Consider the following 24,241-nt stretch of genomic DNA (forward strand, 5'->3'; position numbering starts at 1 on the left):
CCCACATTTTTTATTTAACCAAGTATCCTACATTGTATTTTTTAACAAACCAACACGTGTGAAACTCTATTGAGATACATGGTTCTTCCTCTGTTCCTTTTCTCCTCTGCTTTTTTTCCTCTTCCCCCTATTCTCTCCCGTAATCAAAATCTACTCCTTCTCCATTTTTTTCAATTTCCTTTCCTTTTAGCCATTACCCCCGTATTCTCTACTCTCTTCTTCCCCTCCTTTCCTGTACTCTTTAACCTCTTTTCTTCTCCTATCCCTACTCCAGACTATACAGAGTCGGGCTCTCTGCCTAATAATCCATCCATCTCTGGGTTGGAATGGAGGTGTAATGCGTTCCATCTGCTGTTACAGTGCTGGGGCTCCTAAGGCGAGGCAAGCCACTCTGACTTTTCCCTCCCCTCCTCTCTCCCTCCCAAAGAAGAAACCCCAAGTCTGGTTCCACTCAGCCCTGAAATCTAAAAGTTCTTCCCCACACCAGGGCCCCTATAGCCTGGGGCAGAGGGACTGGTCAGACAGGCCAACTGTGCGTCCTCCATCTCAGCCCCTTTTGTGTCACAGAAAGAAAGAAAGAAATTAAGAAAGAAAGAAAGAAAGAAAGAAAGAAAGTCCATAATGAAAAGTATTTATATAAATTACATTCAGAGAGCGAGAGCGAGTCCAGTAAAAGTGTGTGTAACCACAGTACTGTATATGTAAAATGGACATTTGTGTGTTTCATATATGGCTGTGTTAAGTGCATACAACTCTATACTTGTCAGTGATATGGGGGGCTGAAGCTCAGCCCCCCATATCACTGCAAAATGAAACACCGTGAAATGACACAGATGAGTCATTTCATTTATTTATTTTTCACTTAATTTTTATTGAAGGAAGAAAAGACAAGAAAAATACAACTGACAAGACTATACGGAAAGAAAAAGACAAAAAGTAAAAGAAAAAAGGCTGCATTTTTCATATTACAAAAAACATTCAATGAAATCCTATTGCAATATCGCTAGGCTGAGAGAAGAGATTCCACTTTTCCCACTTTTTATAGAATTTATCCTAGTATGAATGTTAGTTTTTCCATAGCATACAGTTCCTCAATAATGTCCATCCATTGATCTTTCGTTGGTGGGTCCTGCTGGCACCAGCGTTGTGTGATTGCTTTTTTACTTGCTGCTAAGAGGATCTTGATTATATATTTATCATGTATTAGAAACTCTTCAGGGATATTTCCCAACAGTAGGACAAGACCAGAAAATATGAGCGTGGCCCGCCCCCCTTGTGGCCACACTGTCTCCAGCATGGCTGATCTGTTTTCAGTTGTCTTGATTTAATTTTGGGGGTAATAAAAAATCTCGTTAGGGTCTTCCAACAGAATTCTCTCCACATTCTTGAATTGGTGGATGTAATTTGTGTATTGCACATGTTTGCCCATTCTTCTGATGTGATGGTAATCTCCAACTCTTTTTCCCAATTAGTTTTAATGTACTCTGTGGAATTGACCCTAGCTGAAACCAGGGCATTATATATACTGGACACTACTCTTTTGGACTCATGCTTATATGCCTGAATAAAAACCTGTATGAGATCGTTTGAGGCTACCGGCTCGGATGCTTTCACCTCCCCCATAAAGTACTCTCGTATTTGGAGGTATCTAAAAAAGTCCTTGTTATCTATGCACATACACATATCTTTCGATTGTTCAAAGTTCAATAACACATTGCCTTTCATGGCAGTACTGTAAGAGGAAAAACCATACCGAGCCCATCGCCTGAAAGTTTGATCGTACACACCAGGCTTAAAATCTGGATCGTAAGCGGGCCACCTGAGTCATTTCATTTTTAAAACTAGATAAAGTGCCCCTCGGGGCACAGGTCTCCACCAGGGCAGGTCAGGTTGTGGCCTACTGGTGGTGCTATAATAGGCCAATGTGAAAAGGGTGCCATTTCTTCTTACGCCTTGGATGGCAATTGGATGATTTTGTTCCAAAAATGTGTTTTGCAAAAATCCACCTGTTGATTTGAGGATTTTTGTTCAAAACGGGCCAATCCTGCAAACTTTGAAAGCCAATGTTAGCCAATTAGGATGGAATATGAAATATTGGACAGATTGCGGGATTTTTGGACAGAATCTGGAGGAGTAATATAAAAAAAAATGTTTTACACCACCTCCTGGTGGCGCTATACCAGGCCGTTCTGGAACATTTGGGGCAGAGGTTCATTGTTGGCATCCAGGGAGTGTGTGTGTAAAATTTGGCATCGACCGGGTTAACGGTGCCGGAGATTAGCTGGTAACAGACGGACGGACGGACGGACGCACACACACACAAGGACGGAGTGCAAAACATACTCTCACCCCAGGCCTCGGCCTGGTGGAGACAAAAATGCTTCACATCAATACTAGTGAGTGCGATATGGAACACCCAGTGAGAATGCAGAGACCGCATGTGGCACACAGAGTCTGACTGTGATGATGGTATTTAGAGAAGGACTAATTGCAGAGATGGTAGCTTAAAACTGCGGGGGGATTTTGCAATGATGTGTCATCGTTGTGGAAGAATGTAGCATCAGAGGGAACAAATACAAACTGAAACGTGATTACACTTTTGATTGCTCCTAAGATCCAGGGCGCCTCCATCAATATTTGTGAAGGTGGAAAAAGTCTGGCTCCATTGTATTCTGTACCTGTTTTTCCTATCGATTACTCACCCCATGGAGACTTGAATTCCTGGATTGTTTTTTGGTTTTTGTTGCATTCCTAAGCCAATAATTTGATGACCAGCAGTGGTTCCCAATGGAGACACAAAGGAGACTCTTTGTTGTGAACTATTGGGTGAACAACTATCCCTTTAAAGCCATTTGTTCGCTAAAGGGCCGAATATACTCAATTGTGTGCAGTGTTGCACAGCACTAGCAGATCTACAAGCTGCTTTCTTTGCAGTGCAACACATTGTGAGCTGTTAGATCTTCTATATTTATTAACTATATCCAGCTTTATTGTTGTTAATTTTGAGAGACACTTGATTGTGTTCACAAATATTGACTAGACTGACCATGAGAGCACACAAGAGCTGCAAACGTGAATTCTGTTTCAAACATTTTATCGCTAGTAATACAGTATGATCAATATCAGTCCCTTTTTGAGTGGTGCAACCACTCCTACATCCAGCAATGTCCGTGTACCTAGGTAGGTAGGTACCTGTATGTGTACCTGTATGTATGTATAAGTGAGCACGAGTATGTTACTTATTTATACCAGTAGGGGGCACCAGAGTACAGAGAAGAAATTGGAACGATACAGAGAAGAAATTGGAACGATACAGAGAAGAAATTGGAACGATACAAATTGGAATGATACAGAGAACCAATAGACAGGAGTTGCACCACTCGGTTCACACTGGTGTGATTTTTTGTACACTGCTTTACACGTTGGGGATAGATATGTGAAAGGAATGGGTGGAGAGGGAATGTACTATAGGCTATTTATATTGACGGTTGGACTGTATTATATTACAGTGTGCTGTAATATAATAAACTAAGTAAGAGATAGGCCTACTCTCTATACTCTCTATCTCACAGGTTTCTTTGATCTTTCCTCTACTGAGTGATAATGGACCTGACACCTCATTCTTAACAGTACTTTAAGTATCTCTTCTAGAAAAGATTTGGACATGGATTCAGAATATATGTAGGGATTGTATGTGTGAGTGTGTGTTGGCTATAGCTATAGCACATACAGTACTGGTCCTCACATGTAATATCTGATCCTGCAAACGTGGATGCTGTGACCTTTTGGGTGAATTAATTCAAATTCTATATAATCCTGAACTATGATGGGGTGGTGGGTTGTTTAAATTGTTGGCTTATGGGAGTTGCAAATGTGACTTCTGTTATTAACTCTTTATTGCTGTTGTAATTTGCAGGGAAAGAGTGGAGAGTGAATTTGCTTTATAACAAACGCCTCATTCCAACAACACTTGAAGCATCACTTCTATAAAATACTTTTAAATGGATTCAAGGGTGTGTAGGGGGGGAGTGTACATGCAGTGTGTGTTTGCAATAGTGTATGTTGAGTAACCATGTTGTCTGTCTCTTTATCCCTTCTGAACAACCTAGCATTGTAAGATCATTTTTGTTTAGCAGGCTTGATAAATAAAACAGGATCATTTGACCCCCATGTTTAACTTCCTTTGACCCTTGGCTTCTGACCCAGGCCGTATTTTGCTGTGTAGTTAACGTTGGTATTAAAACTCAGTGCTCAAGCTTTACCTGTGAGATTCACTAACAACATAACATAACAAAGGCATTTGCAATGTGACATCCATCCATGCACATGCATGTGCTATCTCCTTCAGCATCATCTTCCCTCCTCCGGGGTTTATCTCATCGTCCTCCTCTCCCCGTCAACTCTCTTCCTGTCGACCTGTCTTCCTCTCATCTTGTCCGTTCTCTCCTCCCTTTTCCTCTATATTTCATCTTGTCCTTTCTACCCCCCTCCTCTCTGCTCGACTCTTTCATAATGTTTTTCTATTTATTTTCTTGTTACTGAACCCCCCCCCCCAAACACACACACACACACACACACACACACACACACACACACACACACACACACACACAACAATAATGTGGTTCATTATTATTATTATTGGTGCCATATAATATTTGTTGTTTTGCAAACATTACATGCCCAGGCACAGTTATATATATATATATCGTCTCTTTAATACAAACCCCACGAACGCACGCACACGGTTATTAAGCACAACACTGTACAAAGCTACAGCCTCAGTCCAGAAATAGCATTGGTTTTGACTGGGAATCGGCTTAGCCTTCAAAGAATTGTTTTGATATAGGAAAGGGAGAGAGAAAGAGTAAGGTGTGTGTGTGTGTGTGTGTGTGTGTGTGTGTGTGTGTGTGTGTGTGTGTGTGTGTGTGTGTGTGTGTGTGTGTGTGTGTGTGTGTGTGTGTGTGTGTGTGTGTGTGTGTGTGTGTGTGTGTGCGTGCGCGCAGCCAATCTGCTTCTTCACACATTGAGACTGACAGACAGACAGACAGACAGAGGGTGATGGAGAGAGAAAGAGATGGGGGTGAACATCAGATCTGGTGTTTATATTCAGCTGTAAAAAAGGGGGGAAACTTCAAAGAATTGTGTAACCATGGCAACTGCAGGGTTCCTGCTTTCAAGAAAATAATAATAATAAATGTTATAATTATATTCATAAAAGATGTTAAGAATGGAATAGTCTAATGTGTGCAGGCTAACCTCAAATATGTTCTCTTTTTCTGTTATTTGTATTCCGTTCCTACTGGCTGTCTTTCCACCAGTATTCGACGAGATTATGTTTTATACTGTGGTGTATATCTGAATATACTGCGGTCTGTGGCTAATTCAAGCCCTTATAATAAGGGGTAATTTGGGGGATTTTTTTGGTCTAACCTGATCCCTTCCCTATCACTTTAGTTTCAGTAAGTTTATCCCTTTTGAATCATATAAGAATACTAAACAAAAACATACTGTAGAGTACTCATCAACTATTTCATAGGTTATGCCTTGTAAACATATACTGTAGCTTGTATGCTGTGGCCATTGTACATGTTTTGACTGTGACTGTTCAGTTGTAAATGTGAAATGTCTGAAGACTTGTTTTGTATATTATACTGTTTTTTGCGTAAATGGCTGCACTGTTTGTTTGTGTGTTTATATTTTTGTGTATAACTCTGTAGACTTCAAACTCGAGACTTCAAAGACTTGCAGGCCTCTCCGTCAAGTAGTTTGGATATATCGAGTTGTCCATGAAAGCCTATCCATAAATTACAGATTTATTTTCATATAATTCAATAGCTCCTAGAAAAAGCACATAGACCACCCAAAATACATTCATAAGGCTCATCTTCACCCATGCCTATATGATGCACACCCTTTGACTGGTTATTGGCTGTCATTGAACTGGTCCAGCCACCTGTTTCTGAGCAGAGAGAGAACCTGGATAGAAAGGGCAAATGTCACTTATAGGAATGCAGTAGAGGTCCCAGGGTCACATTGGCCGATGACCGTCAGTCATCAGACATTTGAACAATGTGAAGGTCGTATCCCTTTCTCTCTGCCTGTCTCTCAATCTCTTCTTTCATTTCTTGATCTCAATCACCCCCTCCCCTTTCTCCTCACTGCCTCTCCTTCCTCCTTGTCTAACCTCCAACTCCATATTCTCTAGTAACGAATTTAACGATACAGTTATACGAAACCTGTTTACACTATGTCATGTTTGCCAAGTGAAGACCCCGGGTCTGTCCTGAATTAAGAGCTTGGTTTAGCTTGTCCCAAGAGCATTTCCTGTCAGGAGATGAATGGCTACACTGGGAGTGTGAAGTGGTCTGTGGTTGACAGCACATTTTAAGAAACAGGGAACTGGGAAGTTGTTTATGTCTAAGATTATCTCTGTCGTTTTCCACGTTCAGCAGCGTGTAGGCTGCTTGTGATGGCATCCCACAAATACTTTCCCCTCCTTTTTGTTTTTTACATTCTTGCACCTACTATAAGCAAAAGATGCCTGATTGTAAATGACACAAGTTTCTCATCATTGCGTTGTCTCTGCAATTTTCCTTTTGGCCTTTCTTTCTGTTTGATGTTCTGTTTGATGTCTGAATGAAAACAGTGTAGAAAAACAGAATTTTCCTGTCAATGGTGATTTTCCTCAATGTGTAATTCTGATGTCTGGTTGCTCTCATGGGTTCTAGGCCAGACCAGAGCGAAGCATTAGGAGCAGCTGTACCCAGAACATTTCCTGAAGTGGTTTGAGGCTGACCCTGGACCAGCTCTGAGAGGAGATGAGTGAGATAGCTGTGGCGTGGCTGCTCATGCAAGGTATTATCAGGTGTGCCTTCTAGCAATCCTGTATATCCAAACTACCGGTAGTCTCACGTTGCCAGACGATTGGAGGTCTCTATGTACCGATACCGTCTGCTGACATTTAAACACATTCTGCAAAGAATAGTAGATCTACAAGCTCTACTTGTTGAAATGCATCTTGTTGCAAAGTGTTATGAGCTTGTAGCTCGGCGGATTACAGATTTTCAGCAAAGAGAATTGGACGGTGTAGCGGAATGAGTATAGAGCCCTGGGGGATCCCAATCAAAGTATAGTTTAACTGGTTCAAACATTGCAAAACAGTTCTAGATAAACTGATGTAAAAGATGTCCAACAAAGATGTCCCACCAGCCAATCTATATCCTAAATTAATGCAACTGCTCTGCACATTGTATTTGATTTTCAAATTGTTACATGATGGGATCTCATTTTTGAGGGGCGCTACAAACATTGCTACAAACATTGAAGACAAAAGTGAGGACAGAAAAGTGAAGACGCAAATTGTGATTGGCGTGATTGGTTGGGAGATGTGCCATAGGTTATGTATTGCATAACGATTGTGCCACGGGGTCCTTTAAAGTCCTTGACGTGCCAGACTTTTCATAGTTTTATAGGACTATAAGAAAGTCAAATGAATCCAGATCATAACACTTTGGAGGGATATAAAGGACAGTTGCATATGAGAGTGTACTTTTGTACAAGACAGCTGTGGTAGTTTTGTATTACTTTGGAAGGAGAAGGTGGGGCTGTAAAAAGTCTCAATCTGTAATTATCAATGCCTCTGTGTTTAGTACCAAATAAGGTCATAAGGTGGGAAATAAGAAGACTGAATTGCCTGCTTTTTACTATATTTACGCAGGATTACAAAATCTAATTTTAACCTTTCTGGCACATATTTGATCTTTTCTGTCTAAACAGCGGGAAATCATGAGGTTTCTCCCCTGTTTAGACAAGAAAGAGGGCAAAAAAATCAGGGATGAAGAGATCAATTCTGTGTCACGAACAGCTCAAAAACAGATATTTTGTGCCCGTTTTAATTCAGCCTAGGGTCTCCTGCAACAGTCCCTTCTTGTTTCTTTGTCCAAACAGGTCCAATTTTACAGATACGTGCAAAAAAGTTAACTTTTGATAGCTTTTGCAAATCCTCAAGCCTAACGTATATTTCTTCTTGTGTGTAAACTGGTGGAATCTAGCTTCAAATCCAGGTTTGACCTGAGAATGTAGCTTTCTTTGTGGTCCACTTTCCAGAGGGTGCCGAAATTAGAATTAAAGCCTAACTATGGCTATTTACATGACAAACAAATAAAATAGCTCTCTTTAAAGGAAGCTGGGAAAGCCACAGGTTTGTACTTGTGTAAGCAGAGCCTCATTTCAGCGCTCCTCAGATCTGTTAATATATTCACAAAGCCTGGATCCTGCACTAATCAGTCTCACTTTCCCTGTTTTTTCCCTTTATCTTCCCTAACCAGGTGGCTTTGTGGAGGCATGGTGTAATTAAAATTATGCAAATAGCCTAATCCTGTAAGACAAATCCTTCTGCCTCTGTTAACGAGGACCCCTCCCCACTTTCTTGCGTAATGAAGTATTTTCTCCAAATAAACCAGGAGCTCGTTCTCAGAGATATGCCAGTCAGTCAGCCAGTCTGGATTAGTTATTTTAAAGACAGACGCAGTGCTTTGACTAAGCTGCCGTCTGAAAGTGATCCAAAAGATCCAAAACTGAGAGAAAACAATAGCTATTAATGATAGTGTGGCAAGCTGGTGCAGTGGTTTTTATTCATAGCAGATGCCCTAGGCATGACAGCTAAAAAAAAACAGCATTTTATTGTGTTTTTATAAGCCAAGAATGGGAAGAATAAGAGATTGACTGTGAGCTACTGTATTTAATATACCTGTTGTTGTTGTTGTTGTAGATTCTTGAAGTCACAGTTTTCATACTCCACCTGCATTGTTGTTGCTCAGCTGTTCTAGCTGTTTCTTACTCCCAAGGGAAAGTGAAAAGTCCTGCAGCAGTGAACTTTTGCCAAAATGTTATCATTGCCTGTGTGTACGTGTGCATGTGTGCATGTGCATGCATGTAGAGATTGCGCTGCCTAATTAAGCAACTATGAGCTGCAGCAATGTGGCTAAGACATAAAACAGACGTTACAAAGAAACCAAGACTAACATGACATCACAGTACTGTATGCTAGGCGTCTCGGGCTTGAGACCACATTTTTGATGACCTTGGTCTCGCCTGCAATTTTACTCCTGACTTTGTCTCGGACAAGAGGACTCAGGATGTGACTGTTGCTGTTTTTTTTGCATGACAACAGTACGACCAGTGCTACCCATTCAAGTGTCTTGAATCCCTGAAATCTGATATAGGCCTATCTGTTCATTTGTGAATCTAGGGTCTGCTTTTATACCATATCAAATCCTAATCCTAACTAATAATATACAGCTGCATCACTGGTGATCCACAACTAAACAACTGATCCAACTAATAAACACCCTTTTCACTGACAATATAGCTCTGATGAGGTCACCTCTGGATTTCCTGTGGCCTGGACACACACACACACACACACACACACACACACACACACACACACACACACACACACACACACACACACACACACACACACACACACACACACACACACACACAGAGGAGAGATTTTAGTCTCTCAGGCAATGTCATGTTGTACAGCATAATTTATCTACCACACGCCAGACATGTATACCAACAACTGAGTAGATAATGTCTTCTAAATTAAAAAAATACTTTTGAATAGATGAAGTTGAAACCAACAAACTGTCTCCTATAGTGATACAAATCGGTTAATTTGGGGAGGTGCTAATCTATGCGCTGCACACACTGCATCTGACCGCTGTTCAAACATCCTTGTGTTTGGAAGTGTCTAAAAGCATCTCCCAGCCACGAAAACATCTGACAGGGTCTCTTGCCAAGGACACAAACAAACGTCCCATTCATGAGCATATAACGATGGCTTCAGCCAGGAAGCCATTGCTGGCAACTGGCCTGCCATGGCTGTAGGCCTATGTTTGCCTATTTCACCAATCAAACTCACACTTCACAAATAGAGCGGCTCATTTAAAGTGAATCCAGAAAATAAAATGAGATCGGCTGAGATGACATAGGCAGCAGATTTGTGGCAGCTCAATAAGACAGTTCACTTATAGGAACTGTATTTGGAAAATGTCTCCAGATATATAGTCGTTATGATCTGTCTCCTCCGGGCTACATAAAACATCATGTTTTTCCTTTCATTTGCTGTTGGTAGTCATGGCTTCCAGTTCCCACCTGATGGTGGGAATTCTGACTGCTCCTGGATCGTACTGAATAACTGCTAGCTTGCATGTCTTGAGGCTAGGACTTAAATCTAAGACATACAGGTCATCAGGTGTGATGTCTCGTCCACGATCTCCCACCGTGCAACAGCACATATTCATCCTATGTGGGTGTTTCCAGTAGTTGGTCTGTGTCAAACACTCTGATGGAGTGATGGTGTTCAGGTACTAAACCCTCGTGCATCCCCAAAATACAGACATATTTGTCCCTGTGACAATGTGACCACACTTTGTCACAAAAAGGGACCAGTTTCCAACTGATTTGTGCTGTACATGCTCATCAGGGGTGCACACTTGTTGGGTTGTGTATGGACAAACAAACTTTATTTATATACGAATCACAATCATCTCTCTCTCACCGTAGCTCTGATGTGGAGCCTAAAACAATCAAAATGGGGTTCAGGTCTTTAAATATGTTTGCTTGGAAACACACCTGCAACCACTGATTTGGACCAAACCAATTCAAGGATTTCACTGTGTCAACGAGGGACACTGGACACTCAAAGCAAAGTTATGAATGAAAAGTAAATGTGACTTTAATTAAATGTAAAGAACAATGTGCCGGTTTATTTGAACACGAGTGAAATTGTATATCACCCTATTATTTGGTCTGTCTTAGTGGGAGGGGCCATGTCGGGTATATAAGGGCTGAACAGCTTTGCCAAGTTGTCAGTCTGCTGTCTGTCTACAGAGGTGATCAGGAGCTGTCACTGTCTCCAAGGCGGTGAAGTGTTATTTTGGAATTGTAGAGTTAAAACCATGGTTCAAATGCATTTCAGTTATTATAGTACTTGGATATCCTGATCATGTGTTGTATTATAATGCTTAATTTCATTTAATCACTTAAAGATGACTCATTTGATTTTGAATATTTTTTTCAGATGACAATTCTGGTCTCCTTTGTTTTAGCTTTAATTTAGTCAGGTTGTGCTAAGAGGTTGCACACTACCCTCACCCAAGGCAGGGGTGTGACAGTCCTGATGATGGTGGCAGAGTTGCCGGATGAAGCAGGTGGTGGAGTTCCTCTGATCAATGACCAGTGGTGGTGTCCAACTTTACATGTCATTAATGACTTCAGTCTGGGTCCATCCTCCATGAATATACATGATCTTCACAAAGACACAAGCTGAGTGGTACTGCCTCACCTCTGGAATGGTCCCAGAAACCTGTGGTTTGAATCATCTGTGGGGCATCGACATCAAATGCATAAAGAGCGTTGCAGTAAGGAAAGCCTCCCCAGAGGCAGGTGTCATGTGTGCAGCCTTAATCCTGCATTTCCAAACCTTCCAGAGGCCACCGAGGTTGATTCCTTTTTAACTATTGTTGAGCAAAAAGGGCTTAATATCTATTATATATAATTGTATCTTCTCTTTGCGGCTCACATCTCACTTCAATACTAAATGGGAAGAGGATTTGGGAGAAGAAATCTCGGAAGATGTTTGGGAAGATATTGTTTAGTCACTCTTTGTGCAAGGCATGGTCTAATCCAATGCAAAATGATCCATTGTGTACATTTGTGTACATGGTGATATTGATCCCCTGTGTGATAGGTGTCGCTCAGCCCCTGCCACTTATATACATATGTTTTGGTCGTGCCCTTCTTTACGTAGATATTGGACTGAGATCTTTGACACCATCGAAGAGTGTTGTGCTACAGGTTGAACCAACTGTAATTACGGCTGTTTTTGGAATTTCTCCCCCAACTATCACTATCGAAATACAAAGCTCAATTGGTGGCCTTTACCACTCTCATAGCCAGGCGTCTAATTTTGATGAAGTGGAAGTCCTCTGCTCCCCCATCTTCACTGGATTAGAGATGTACTCCACTTTATTCCACCTTGAGAGGCTCTGTATCCAAGTTTGAAAGTCCTTTAAAATTTTACTTGTCCATTGGACAAGTAGCCTCGATACCCAGGCTTTCATTTCGTCTGCACGAAAGATGAAAGCCTGGAAAAAGCCGTGGGCTGAACCAGTCTAAAAGTGGGAGTCAACCCTTCCGGGTGGGCGTCGCTCTAAATGATGTGACGTAGCGCTGCACTAGGGGGGAGAGGAGGGGCCGGGGGTGACGGACAGATCGATGAGATCCAATCAGGGTGCGCGCATTTCTGAGGCGCGACCCTCCCATCTAGGCCAGAAATGTCTCTGCTTAGGTCAGGCTATTGGACAAGTGACTTCTGGTTTTGCTTTTTCTGTGATGCTCCTACCAGCCAACAATATTGTCTGGCATTATTGTCTGACTTTCCTAATCATCACCTTTCCAATATTGTTAATAGTCCTAGAATGTCTGTAATCTTACATTTCATTTTCATTTAATGTAACAATCTATTGGATGTGGGGCAGATCCCACTGCAGTATATCACATTTTTGTCTCCACCAGGCCGAAGGCATGTGGGGAGAGTATGTTTTGCACTTCGTCCGTCCGTGTGTCCGTCCGTCCGTCCGTGTGTCCGTCCGTGTGTCCGTCCGTGTGTCCGTGAACAGCTAATCTCGGCCACCGTTAACCCGGTCGATGCCAAATTTTGCACACACACACTCCCTGGATGCCAACGATGAACCTCTGCCCCAAACTTTCCAGAACGGCCTGTTATAGCGCCACCAGGAGACCGCTTTGTGCAAAACAAGTTTTTTCACAGTACACCTACAGATTTTGTCCAAACATCACGCAAATTAGTACACAGTCTCTCTAGAGCCATTCAACGAAACGGGTCTTTCAGATTTCTCAGACTCCATCCTGATTGGTTAAGATTGGCTTCCAAAGTTCACAGGAGTGCTCAGTTTCAAACAAAATGCTGCAAATCATGAACACATCGCGTGATTTCCGTGAAATTGTGCACGCACATTCCCACTAGGCCAAGGACGAAATGCCACATGAACAATTTCAACTCAGCCTCAAGGTGGCGCTATAACTGGCCGAAAAGTGTTTTTACCTCTAACTGCACGGATCTGTGGATAACCTGGTGGAGACCTGTGCCCAGAAGGGCACTTTTTACAGCATGGTTCTGAATAGTAAGCCGTGCAGAGCCATGGGGCCTATCTCCTGTTTCTGTAGCGTGAGGTAGCTTGATGTACAAGTAAACCCCTGGACATGATGTACAAGTACACCCCCTGGACGTGACACTAGTATCCCAATCAAACCCTTGATGCTGAGTGCCAAGCAGACAGGCATTGGGTCCCATTTTTCAGAGCTGGTTATGAATTACTGAGCTAATGGACCTGAATGAGATTCAAGATATCTACAAATAGCTCTGTCATTCCAAATTTGCAACATATCAGTTTTCAGGTGGGGGTACCATGTTTGTAATAAATTAAGCAATAAGCACTACTTCATTGATAATCTACCATGCAGTCAGCATTAGCTAAGCTTGCTGTTTGTTAGCCAGAAGTTACTAAATTTAAGATGCTGCCAATATCTATTGCTCTTGCCATTTGACTCTCTTGTGTTGACTATAACACACACACACACACACACACACACACACACACACACACACACACACACACACACACACACACACACACACACACACACACACACACACACACACACACAAAACGGAAGTGAGTGTATATGGAGGGCGGACATCTGCTTTATTTTCTACTCATTTTCAGAGCTTCCGAAGTACAGATTATTAAGCAGAAGAATTTGAAAATTCTGGGAGTCTGTCTCAAGAGAATAATGCAAAATCAACTGCATTGCGGTTGTATGCCTCCACCAACCAGTTAGTGTTTACATCTGTGTCTGTGCAGACTCATAGTGTGTAGTGACGACTTTGAAAGAATTCCATGAATGTTAGTCAAATCATCATGGAGTCCGAGTGAACATTTGAAATGAAATGAAATGAAATTCCCTCCAGGCATTCCAACTGGTGATGGTCTACTTTATCTCAGCACTGGTCAAAGTGACTTTTTTTTTAAAGATATTTCTTTTGGCTTTTTCTTTTTTATCCTGCTATTTATCCTTTAATAGTGCTTTTCCTGGTTATATCCTCAGTAGCAGTTTTTGTATTGACCTGTACTTTCGTTTTAACTGTACCCATTCTATATACTGTGAATAAAAATTTCAATCAATCAATCAATCTTCAACCGCTTATCCGGAGTCGGATCGTGGAGCGACAGCTCCAGCAGAGAGCTCCGGACTTCCCTCTCCAGAGCAACATTAGTAACTTCATCCTGGGGGACCTTGAGGCGTTCCAATGCCAGTTTGGAGATATAATCCCCCCATCTGGTCCTTGGTCTGCCGGGGGGCTCAATAAGTACACAGTATGCACTATGAGTATACTTCAAATACTGTATCCTTCTTCTAGCATTAATTGAATGTTCTTAATTTATTATTATAAATTTATTATTATAAGCCTTAATCATAGTCTCCTATGAATTGCAATTATATATGCATACCCTGTATACTCAACCCCAGTAATCACACAGGGGAATGAAACTGTGGCACAATTTTTTTTGATTCTGTCAGTATTGGAGTCTGACAGCTCCAGTGCTGCCGGAGACAGGCAAAGCCCATGTGTGATTTCTATGCTCTGTATGTGAATGTTTTCTTTGTAATAACTAAGTGGCTGTGTAGTTGTGATGAGGTGATAGGCCTAGCTACTGCAGAACTTCATGTTCATCCCCTCATCCTCGACATATTTGAGTGATTATTACACTGAAAGATGAGTAATAAATGAGTAGATAAGAAAGGCAGGGATATAGACACGTCTGTGTGACCTTGACTAAACCAGCCCAGTGGTTCTCAAACATTGCTGCAGAGTGCAGACCCCCATTTAAAATCTTTTATATCAAGGACCCCATAAGAGAAAATAGATGATTTACAAGCTCACAGCAACATGTTGTGAGCTGAGTTTGTAGATTTTCTGGAACCCCCTCAAGGACTCATGGGGGTCCTAATAGGACCCTATTTTGAGAACCACTGTACTAGCCTATTGTCTACTGAAATGTAATTATATAATCAAATACAGCAGCGAAATGTTATTTTAAGATTAAAACAAAGCTGTTTGGGATTGTATATGTTTTTATTAGATTTTATTTTCGTTTTATTCAACTAATCTTGTATTTTCAATTGAAAACATTGAAAGGGTGTTGGTGAACATAACATTATAACCAATAGTTTTGAGGAACATTATTCTCTTGATAATTCACCTGTGTCACACACGATACACCTTTGGGTGCCAAGCTGGTCTCTAAAAAGTCCTGCTCTGATCCATTTAAATTCCAGACTCCAGGACGTCACGGCTTCCACGCCTCCCACTTTTACCCCCATTGTGATTCTCCGGCTCACACACTTACTAGACTTACCAGGAGTTGGAGCGAGTGATCAAGGACCTACACCGATAAAAGAAACCCTGGCCTATCGGCTTCGTTGTGGATGGATTTGACTTCTTCTATTAAGGGATTTTTAAAGAATGCAATAATTGTGCCGTTCGAAATCGTGGGAAATTGGTGCGACTGAAGGGCTCAGATTTTGTTGTTAAGTTGAAAGTAGTTTCCCTTGAAGTTTTTTTTGCCCCACCATCGTTGCAGAAGAGCGAATTCCCAGTTTACACCATTTAAGCAGCCTGCCCGAGCCATCATGGCGAGGCGGGTAGGGGAGAGAGCCGTGCGTTTAACGCCGAATGCGCGCTTGGTTTTTCGGAATAAGCATTGTCGACTTCATTGGGACTTCGTGGCTTTTCTGTGGAGCTTCGTCGCTGTCTGGATGGTACTGTGTTGTGGATATTGCGGAGCCGAAACGGAGTTTTCGATTCTGGAAGAGGCACAAGTTTTATCCGAGCAAATGAAAAGATTGTCTTCGCAGGAGCTCGGGGTCTTTACTATGCAGGTAAATGAGGACTGAAGTTCCCTTTTCATGGTTTGTTTTTGATTGCTATTGTTTCCTTTACGTGTGTTTGTTGCTATTCGGAGGGAGGACATACATAAGTTTGTTTCTACAATAGTCTAAATTTAGAATCCATAACAACAACAACCAACACCCTAGACGCCAAAATCATAATACTAAACGACAGAATCATAATAGTTGTCTACACACACTGGAGTGGTCGATTTATTTGCAACTTTAGTAGAAATGTTACACATGTTGCCATCATTGCTGCTACTACAGTGTTGTTTCCTACCTGCCCCAGCGGTACTCTCTGAAGTGTGTGCGTGTGTATATGGTGTGTACATGCGGATATTGACAATGTTGCAGTCAGTGCTGACTGCTGAGCCAGCAGCACATTGAAGTTGTGAGAAAGCAACACATCTGCCTGCCTGGTGGTCAGTTCAATCAATCAACTTTATTTGTTCAGACTCGGGGTCCAATAAAAACGGACAACATAAAACATTACATACAGACAAGAAACACCCCTAACCCATAAAACATCAATTTTACAATAAACATTCATACTAGTGCGTAGGCTTCCAAAAAGCAGAGTTGTTAGGACATCAAAGTAGTGGAGCATTGGTGTTTCATTTGTGTTTTCGAATAACAGGATTTTCTTTAAATCTTTACATCGCACATGTAGGCCCAATGTAGGTCTCACGCTCTCGCTCTCTCTCTCTCTCTCTCACACTCACACTCACACTCACACACACTTGGAGCATAATTAGGCCCATGCAGTCATGGCATCGTCTGTTTGGATGCTCTCTTTTTCAGTTACTTTCAAACATAATGATAGGCCTACATAATAATATTTATCACTAAATAGTGTCGGCAAATAAAATAAGACAATTTAGACGCATGAATAGTGTCTCTTCATTTCTGCCTACATCTTATTGGTCCTGTTGTACACACTTGTGTTTGAAGGTAGACACAGTTTCCTCCAGTTATTTACTACATTTTTGTGCATTCTGGCAGGATTTTAGTTGAATTTGACATAGAAATACTTTTACATTGGAAATACGCTGGGGTGGTGTTTCTTTCCTAGCAGAGACTCATTCAGCTGCAAGCAAATGGCAGCAGGCAGCCAGGCACTGTCACTGCAGTGCAGGGTGTAGTGCTGCCTGGTGTGATGGCCATGCTGGGTGGGGGTGGGTGGGTACTTTAGCACTTCAGAGGCCTGGCTGGGCTCAGGGGGCCCAAGCACAGAGGCAAGGCGGCAGGGGGCCTTGGCCCCAAATGGTGTTTCATCTTCTCAGCCGCCACACTGAGCTGCCTTCATCCCAGCTCTGGGAGATGGCTTTGAGGACTGCCTCTGATCCCCGAGATCAGCCTTTTTTCAGTGGCCATCTCTCTCGGAGCTATAATATTCCACTATTCTGTTTACTTCTCGTGAGTCGTGTTGTACAAAACTGTCATTTTTTAATTGTGTGCATATCTTTATAGCTTTTGTTTTGTCATTCTCCCTTTTCTCTCTCTCTCTCTCTCACACACACACGTGCGCGCGCGCGCACACACACACACACACACACACACACACACACACACACACACACACACACACACACACACACACACACACACACATCCAATTATTGATCCTCCCCCTTTTCTTTCAATCACCCTCATTTCCATTCTCCCCCATCTCTATTAGCATCTCCTCTTTTTGTCTCTCACACTGGACCATAATAGTTACTACAATAGTGTTGAAATCCATTTCACATTGCAATACATGTGAAATAATTAACAACAGTCCTCTCTTTCATGCATTTTTATTTGAAATTGGAGTTTGAGATTCCATTTAGCAACAGGGCTTTTATGACAGATAGATATATATAGTATAATCTATGGGGGATGGCAAAATCCCTGTTGGGTCGATGGTCATGTTGTACAAGCTGTGAAAAATCTGAATTGGCTTCCAAGCTAATTTGAATTTGATTGAAGCAACACCCCTGAGTGAATTTCTCAAACTCATTTCCCACAAACGCATGAGATGTGCATCCAGTTAAAACAGCCGTCCTGTGCCCAGGAAAACAGCTTTAGGAATCTATCGTCTCTGCTGGCACCTGCGCTGGCACTCGGATGTGGCCTGACTCTCAATCTGCAGGTGTGTAAACTCAACTGGAGCAGCGGCTCTTGTCTCGTCTCCCTTGCTGTCTCTCTGTATACTGTAGAATCTAAAGGGATTATAAACTCTGCGAGTGTACAAAATGTAACCAAATATTCACATTAGGATCCATTTGGTTACAAATTTACGCTCTCCTTAGGGCTCATTTTACTCTGAAAGTGTACATAATGTAACCAAATGGGCCCTTACAGGTCCATTTGGTTACATCTTTTGTACACTCCCAGCGTTAGAAATGTTGAAATTATTTTTACGGTGTACACGACAGTCATTGATTTTCCTATTAGTTGAAGTGTTTTTTGTGTATAACAATACCATTTTAAAATGAGAAGTTAATACATTGTCTTCCATATATATTTCCAAAGCAAGCTTTTTTACTTTGCTCTAATATATGTAGACCACAAAATCCTGAGTCATAATTTTACACTGAAAGTACACTCAGAGTTAAATTAACACTCAGGATGTTGCTGTGTGATGCATAAAATGACAGTAAGTGCTCATACTGTGTCATTCCTTGGATTCAGAAGTGTCCGATCTGGGAATCGAACCCTGCCATTTGGGAAGAAATTTCATTTAATTTGCGTTCAATGTGATAGTGGTCCTACACGACCACAGAGCAGAGAGACCACTCGCCATCAACCGCCACAGAGTTGTTATATTGTATTCATGTCGTACTCGAGTCTGATGTACGAAACAAGTTATGGATTGCAGCTTTAAAAAGCATGCAGCCATTCACCAACCATAACCATTTTGATTTTGCCGTAATTCTAGCACTCTTGACCCCACCCCTCATTCTGTGGTAGATGTGTAATTTGAGGCTAGCTAGCACTGTCACTGTTTCTGAGTCATTGGGTCATATGTCAAACTAGAATCTGTCATTGAGTTACTCAATTTATCTAGGGGTGTGTGGGTGTACATACCTAACCACTTAGCCCCTTTTTATACATGTCATAAGATATGTTTCACGGAAATCGTTGAGTAACTAAAATCAGTAAAGTCTTTTTGGGGAAATGTAGAAAAAGTTTTATACATCGCCCAAAATAGGGTTAGTTGACTAATGCAGCCTATTTTGCATTTTGTATATATATTTTCTCTCATAAGCTATCGTATTTTTGGAATTATAATAATTATGTACAGCATATCTTTGCTTCTACAGTCGCATATAAGATTACCTCCAAAGCGGTTATGCAGCATGATATTAATTATTTAATGATTTCATATTTTATTTTATTTTATTAATTGGTTAAACAGACTGTTTTATATATGACTAAAAATATAAGAGTCAAATGATATTATATATTTACGTTTCCAGCAGCATGCTTACAGTTGTATGCATTAATCTCACATTATTTACAAAATATATGTGACCAGTGACCACCCAAAACACTGGTCTGTGACACATGCCTTTATTTATTGAGAAAGTTAGAAAAATCCTTGGTGGCACAATAATAGAAAGAAATCACACCTGTGTGAAGTGAGCGGTGCAACTACATTTATTGTTATAGTTAATGTATTGTACTGAATGTACTGTGCTCTGTACTGTATTGTAGTGTACTGTGCTCTCTACTGTAATATGATTCCTTTTGGAAAAAGTCTTAAGTCTTTGAAACATCCAGACCCCCATGAATGCGCCCAGGGTGCCGGCGAGCCTCCCCGTGTCCGAAACGGTGAAGAAATGACAGTTACAGGCAGCGTGGGTCCCCCGGGTGGTCCCCGGAATGAACGGGCCCAGGGCTCGTAGTGTAGTCTGTACCACTTTACGCTGCGCTGTACTCTATTGGCCACTTTAGGGTGTGGGGTGTCCGTGCTGGGACACATACATACATACACATACTGTACATACATACAAAGCTGCGTAATGGAGCAGAGGCACCGCTCAAATACATGAAGACCACTAGACAAATCTAACAAAGTGATCCCTCATCACTTTGTATCCCCAATAATTTTCCCTGAGAGCACCCCCCAGCTGCTGGCTGATTATTTATGAAGGAAATGTCACTACGTTTATTTTAAGCACCTCAGGACTTCGCTACATCATATGAAGTGGTTCCTGGAAAGGGAGAGAGAGTAACTGTGGTTTGTTTTGGGGTTGGGTCGTCCAGTATCCAAGGCCCCCTAATTGAATATTGATAGCCGCTTTTCTCTGGGAGGTTGTTGCAGGAAAAGAGAAAATTGAGGTAGTCCTGGCCCCATCATTAGGCTGTGATTTTCTGTGTTGGGTTCAGTCCAAGGGTAACACTCATTGAGAGGCTATCAGGGAGACCTTTCCACTTGGACTAAACATGTTTTGTTCAACCTTTTCTACATTTCTGTCTGTGTACTTTGCATGCTTATATTTCCTGTATAATCCTGGCGTCCCTATTTTTGGCCTTTTCATATTCAATAATAGCATATTCACAAATTCATGTTGTACAAGTTACATTGTACCTATTCCTCTTTAATCATCTCTCCTCTGTCTCCATTTCAGTATTCTGTCTTCATATTCCGTTATACTCCATCTACCTCTTTTCTCTCTCTCCGCTTCTTGTACTGCGTTTCTTTTTTTCCTTACCCCTTCTGGAAAATGCAGAGAAGAGGAGGAGGGATTATGGGTATGCAGCAGGACATCAGAATTCCTATTCGGTTCTCTGCAGTGCAGCTTCAAAGCTTCTGTGTCTCTCTGTATTGCTTCCATGTCCCCGCACTCAAACAGCCATGATGAGCTCTGCAGGCCCACTGCTACATGTGAACCTGTCTGTCTGATGGTCTTGGCCTCTTTAGTTTTCTGTCTTTGTCTCTCCTTGTCTTGCACAGTGTATTTTGAAGGTTATGACTGACATTTCTTTATACAGGACAAGTATATTGATACATTTTTTAATCCAATATAAAATTAATTAAGCCTTTTTAATGTAAAAATCCCTAGGCTGTATGGTCGATTTAAAGGAGAATTCCATACTAGAAGGCTTTCTTACCTTTTATTTGTAAATAAAGAGCTCCAGGTTTTATTTTGTGCAAAAGTGCATTATTGGCTACCGGTATTTCCCCTACCATAAGCCCTCAATGGGGGTTGGGTTTTTGTGCTAATTCGCTTGGGTTCTATTTAAATTATGAAGAGGGGATATATACAAAAAAATATTTTTTTTTGAGCCATAGCCCCATTTAATTCTAGTATGGAATTCTCCTTTAAGCATGCATTAATCAGCACAAGTTTTGTTAATATCGGAAATTGGTTTTTCCTCTCTCTATGCAACAAGGCATACATTAGGCGTATGTGCTCCTCTCTGCATCTGGTGCTGTTGAATGGGAGTAGTCCACGGATATGATATAAGGGCCTTGCAAACCTGAAGTGAGGAACGCAGGCGTAAAAAAAAAAGCTAAACAGAATCCAGATCTGGTGAGTGGCGGGCGTGTGCACGTAACGAGCACTTGCGCAACAAATTAACGGGATCGTGCTCACGTAAATACACTTGCATTGTCGCACCGCGACTACTCTGAGCAAAAACGCAGGTCTCTTGAAAATGAACTATAGGCGCGTTTTATCGCTCCACATTTGCAAGGACCTAGCCGCCCTATATACCCTATATACTAACTGGATAGATATATACTATTGGTGCCAGGGTGGGACATTTGTACTTTACAACCTGGTGAATTGAAGAGACCAGCTTGATTAGTTTATTTATTTTCATTATTTTTACAGGGAAAAAACCTTTGGGGAACTGTTTTATTGTCTCCACCAGGCCAAAGGCATAGGGAGAGAATATGTTTTGCATGACTACATCCGTGTGTGTCTGTGAGACCGTGTGTCTGTCCGTCTGTGTACAGCTAATCTACTACTACTACCAAATTTTGCGCATACACCCCCTGGATGCCAATGATGAACCTCTGCCCAGGGCTTGACGCTTAGCATTTTTCCAAGTAGCACGTGTGCGACTAAGTTGAAAAATCTAGTAGCACACAAATTATTTTAGGAGCACGATGAAAAGTTATCAAATAATGTGTTTTTGAGGGGCGCTAGCCCCTCCTATGTATACCGGTATACATGGCTTTAGTCCCCACACATCTCATGATTTGCCATTGACAATGAAAGGGGAATTCAGGTCAAATGTCCACTAAATCTTGTCCCCACACGTCTCAATATTTGCCATTGGCAATGAACGGATACATTTGGTCAAAATTCCACTAAATATGACGTAAATTAAACATCAAAACATTAAATGCAATTGACATTGAAAGGAAAATGTCATATGTACGATTGTACGTCATATGCAAACGAGCAAATCAGCTATTAAACCAATCACAGCTAGGTATTCTGATGTACGAGATTATTCATGATGATGTATGATGATAAGAATGTCCCTCACTACCCAGGTGTGATTTTTCTTTAATATAGTGATATGAGGTAGGGACGGGCAATATGGCAAAATATTATCAGGATCAATATCTTTTCAGCAATTATCAAAATATTGATATTCATCAGGATATAATTTTTATGTTTATTTTTATATAATCTATTTAACCAATTTGTTTTTATGCTGATAGACTATTTGTTTTTTTATGCAGATAGATGGATAGATAGATAGATGGATTAATTCAATTCAATTATTATCTATATAGCTATCTATCTATCTATGTTGCTCATGGATGCATGGCTGGATAGACAGACTATCCGTTTTTATCCTGCTGTTCTATCATGTGATATTCGATGCAGGGCAAGATGCTCGATTGTGAATTCAATTGTAACATTCTCCTTGGCAGCTACAGTAGACTATTAATTTACTAAGCTGGTAACTTACTCGGCTGCCTACCGTTGCTCGTTAATCAGGTCACACAATGTATGGACCACTGATATTTATCCAGCCAGGTCGGTGATTACTAATATAATTCGTGCTGTGCAACACATGCTTTTGTAAGCGACGCTAAGGATTGTTTTGATCGATAATAATCCGTCATGTGCGTGCGCGCGTGCACTCTTTATTTGTGCGTGGAGCTGTGCAGTGTTTCTCCTGCGTTTGGTTAAAAGTTGGCGTTCGAACTTTACAAATAAGTTTAGTATTCAACGTGCCGGGGACGCTATCATGCTGCGTTCACTCTGACACTCTGTGTGCTGCCTGCGAGGGAACAACAGACACACAGCACATGAGCACAGAGTGCTAAAAGGGGAGGGCCGAGGGCGGTGCGGTGGAAGCAAGGGGAACAGATCTTCCAGCTAAAATGCATCGAGCCTCGACACGTTGTAGGCTTGTAGATCTGCTCTTTTTGGCAAACGACACCGCCGTACTACAAATATAAATGTAGGTATAGAACTGAAACTAATAGAATGTGTATTGCGGGATCAGAGCCTTAATTGTCTTTATCACGATTGAACGGTCAAATTCTGTAGTCGGTACTAGTCGCACCAGTGCTACAAATTGAATTCTACAACTCACGAGACATGGCCAAAGCATTTCCGGGGGTCCCCAGCCAAAAACGTTGAGAACCCCTGATCTATGGGATGTTCAGGTTGTCGGAGCCACAGGTGCTTCACATTAAGCCAGTCGTATGTATTTCATCGAAATTGAGGAACTTCACTTCTTTGGTTTAACCATAAATCTTCGTCGTGCCCCTGGATTTTATGAGCCCTCTGTGGCTGTGCTGAAATATCTTTCTTTCTCTTAAAGGTATATTCAGTGATTTCACTCAAAAACCCTTAGGTTTCGTTTTTGGCTGTGGGACCCAGCCTTTCGTCCAATCAGGATAGAGAGTCAAAAACGAAACCTAAGGTTTTTTGACCCCCAGGGGTTAACTGGGGACAGGGAGGAACTCCTTATATGGCCAGCACACTCTATAGTAGGGAGGATTATCACAACAAAACAAAAAAATAAGTGATATTTGAATTAAGTGAAATCACTGAATATACCTTTAATCTGTTCACTTTCCTTTTTAACTGCTGCCTCCAGACGGTTATTGAGGAGATTTCTTTTGACACTGTTGATTTCACGTACAACCTGTTGGAGTTACTAAGTATTTTCTTTCTTTGTTTTTAGTTTTAATTATAATGGTGGTGAGTGAGCCTGCAAT

The 24,241-nt window shown here is 41.4% G+C and overlaps 1 protein-coding gene across 2 annotated transcripts in view; it reads left to right on the top strand.

Annotated features, from left to right (window-relative positions):
* The first annotated feature begins 15,527 nt into the window (after positions 1-15,527).
* cachd1 (cache domain containing 1) overlaps positions 15,528-24,241 on the top strand; it is a 108,031-nt gene continuing 99,317 nt past the window's right edge. For both annotated transcript variants that reach the window (XR_014569423.1, XM_083767881.1), the window contains exon 1: positions 15,528-16,044. Coding sequence is in view for 1 of the 2 variants with exons in the window: in XM_083767881.1 (XP_083624007.1) it covers positions 15,796-16,044 (249 nt within the window). In the remaining variant the exon portion in view is untranslated. The remainder of the gene's footprint in view (positions 16,045-24,241) is intronic.

Source organism: Protomyctophum parallelum (genome assembly GCF_964188405.1).
Source record: "Protomyctophum parallelum genome assembly, chromosome: 6".
In the NCBI taxonomy this organism is placed as follows: Eukaryota; Metazoa; Chordata; class Actinopteri; order Myctophiformes; family Myctophidae; genus Protomyctophum; species Protomyctophum parallelum.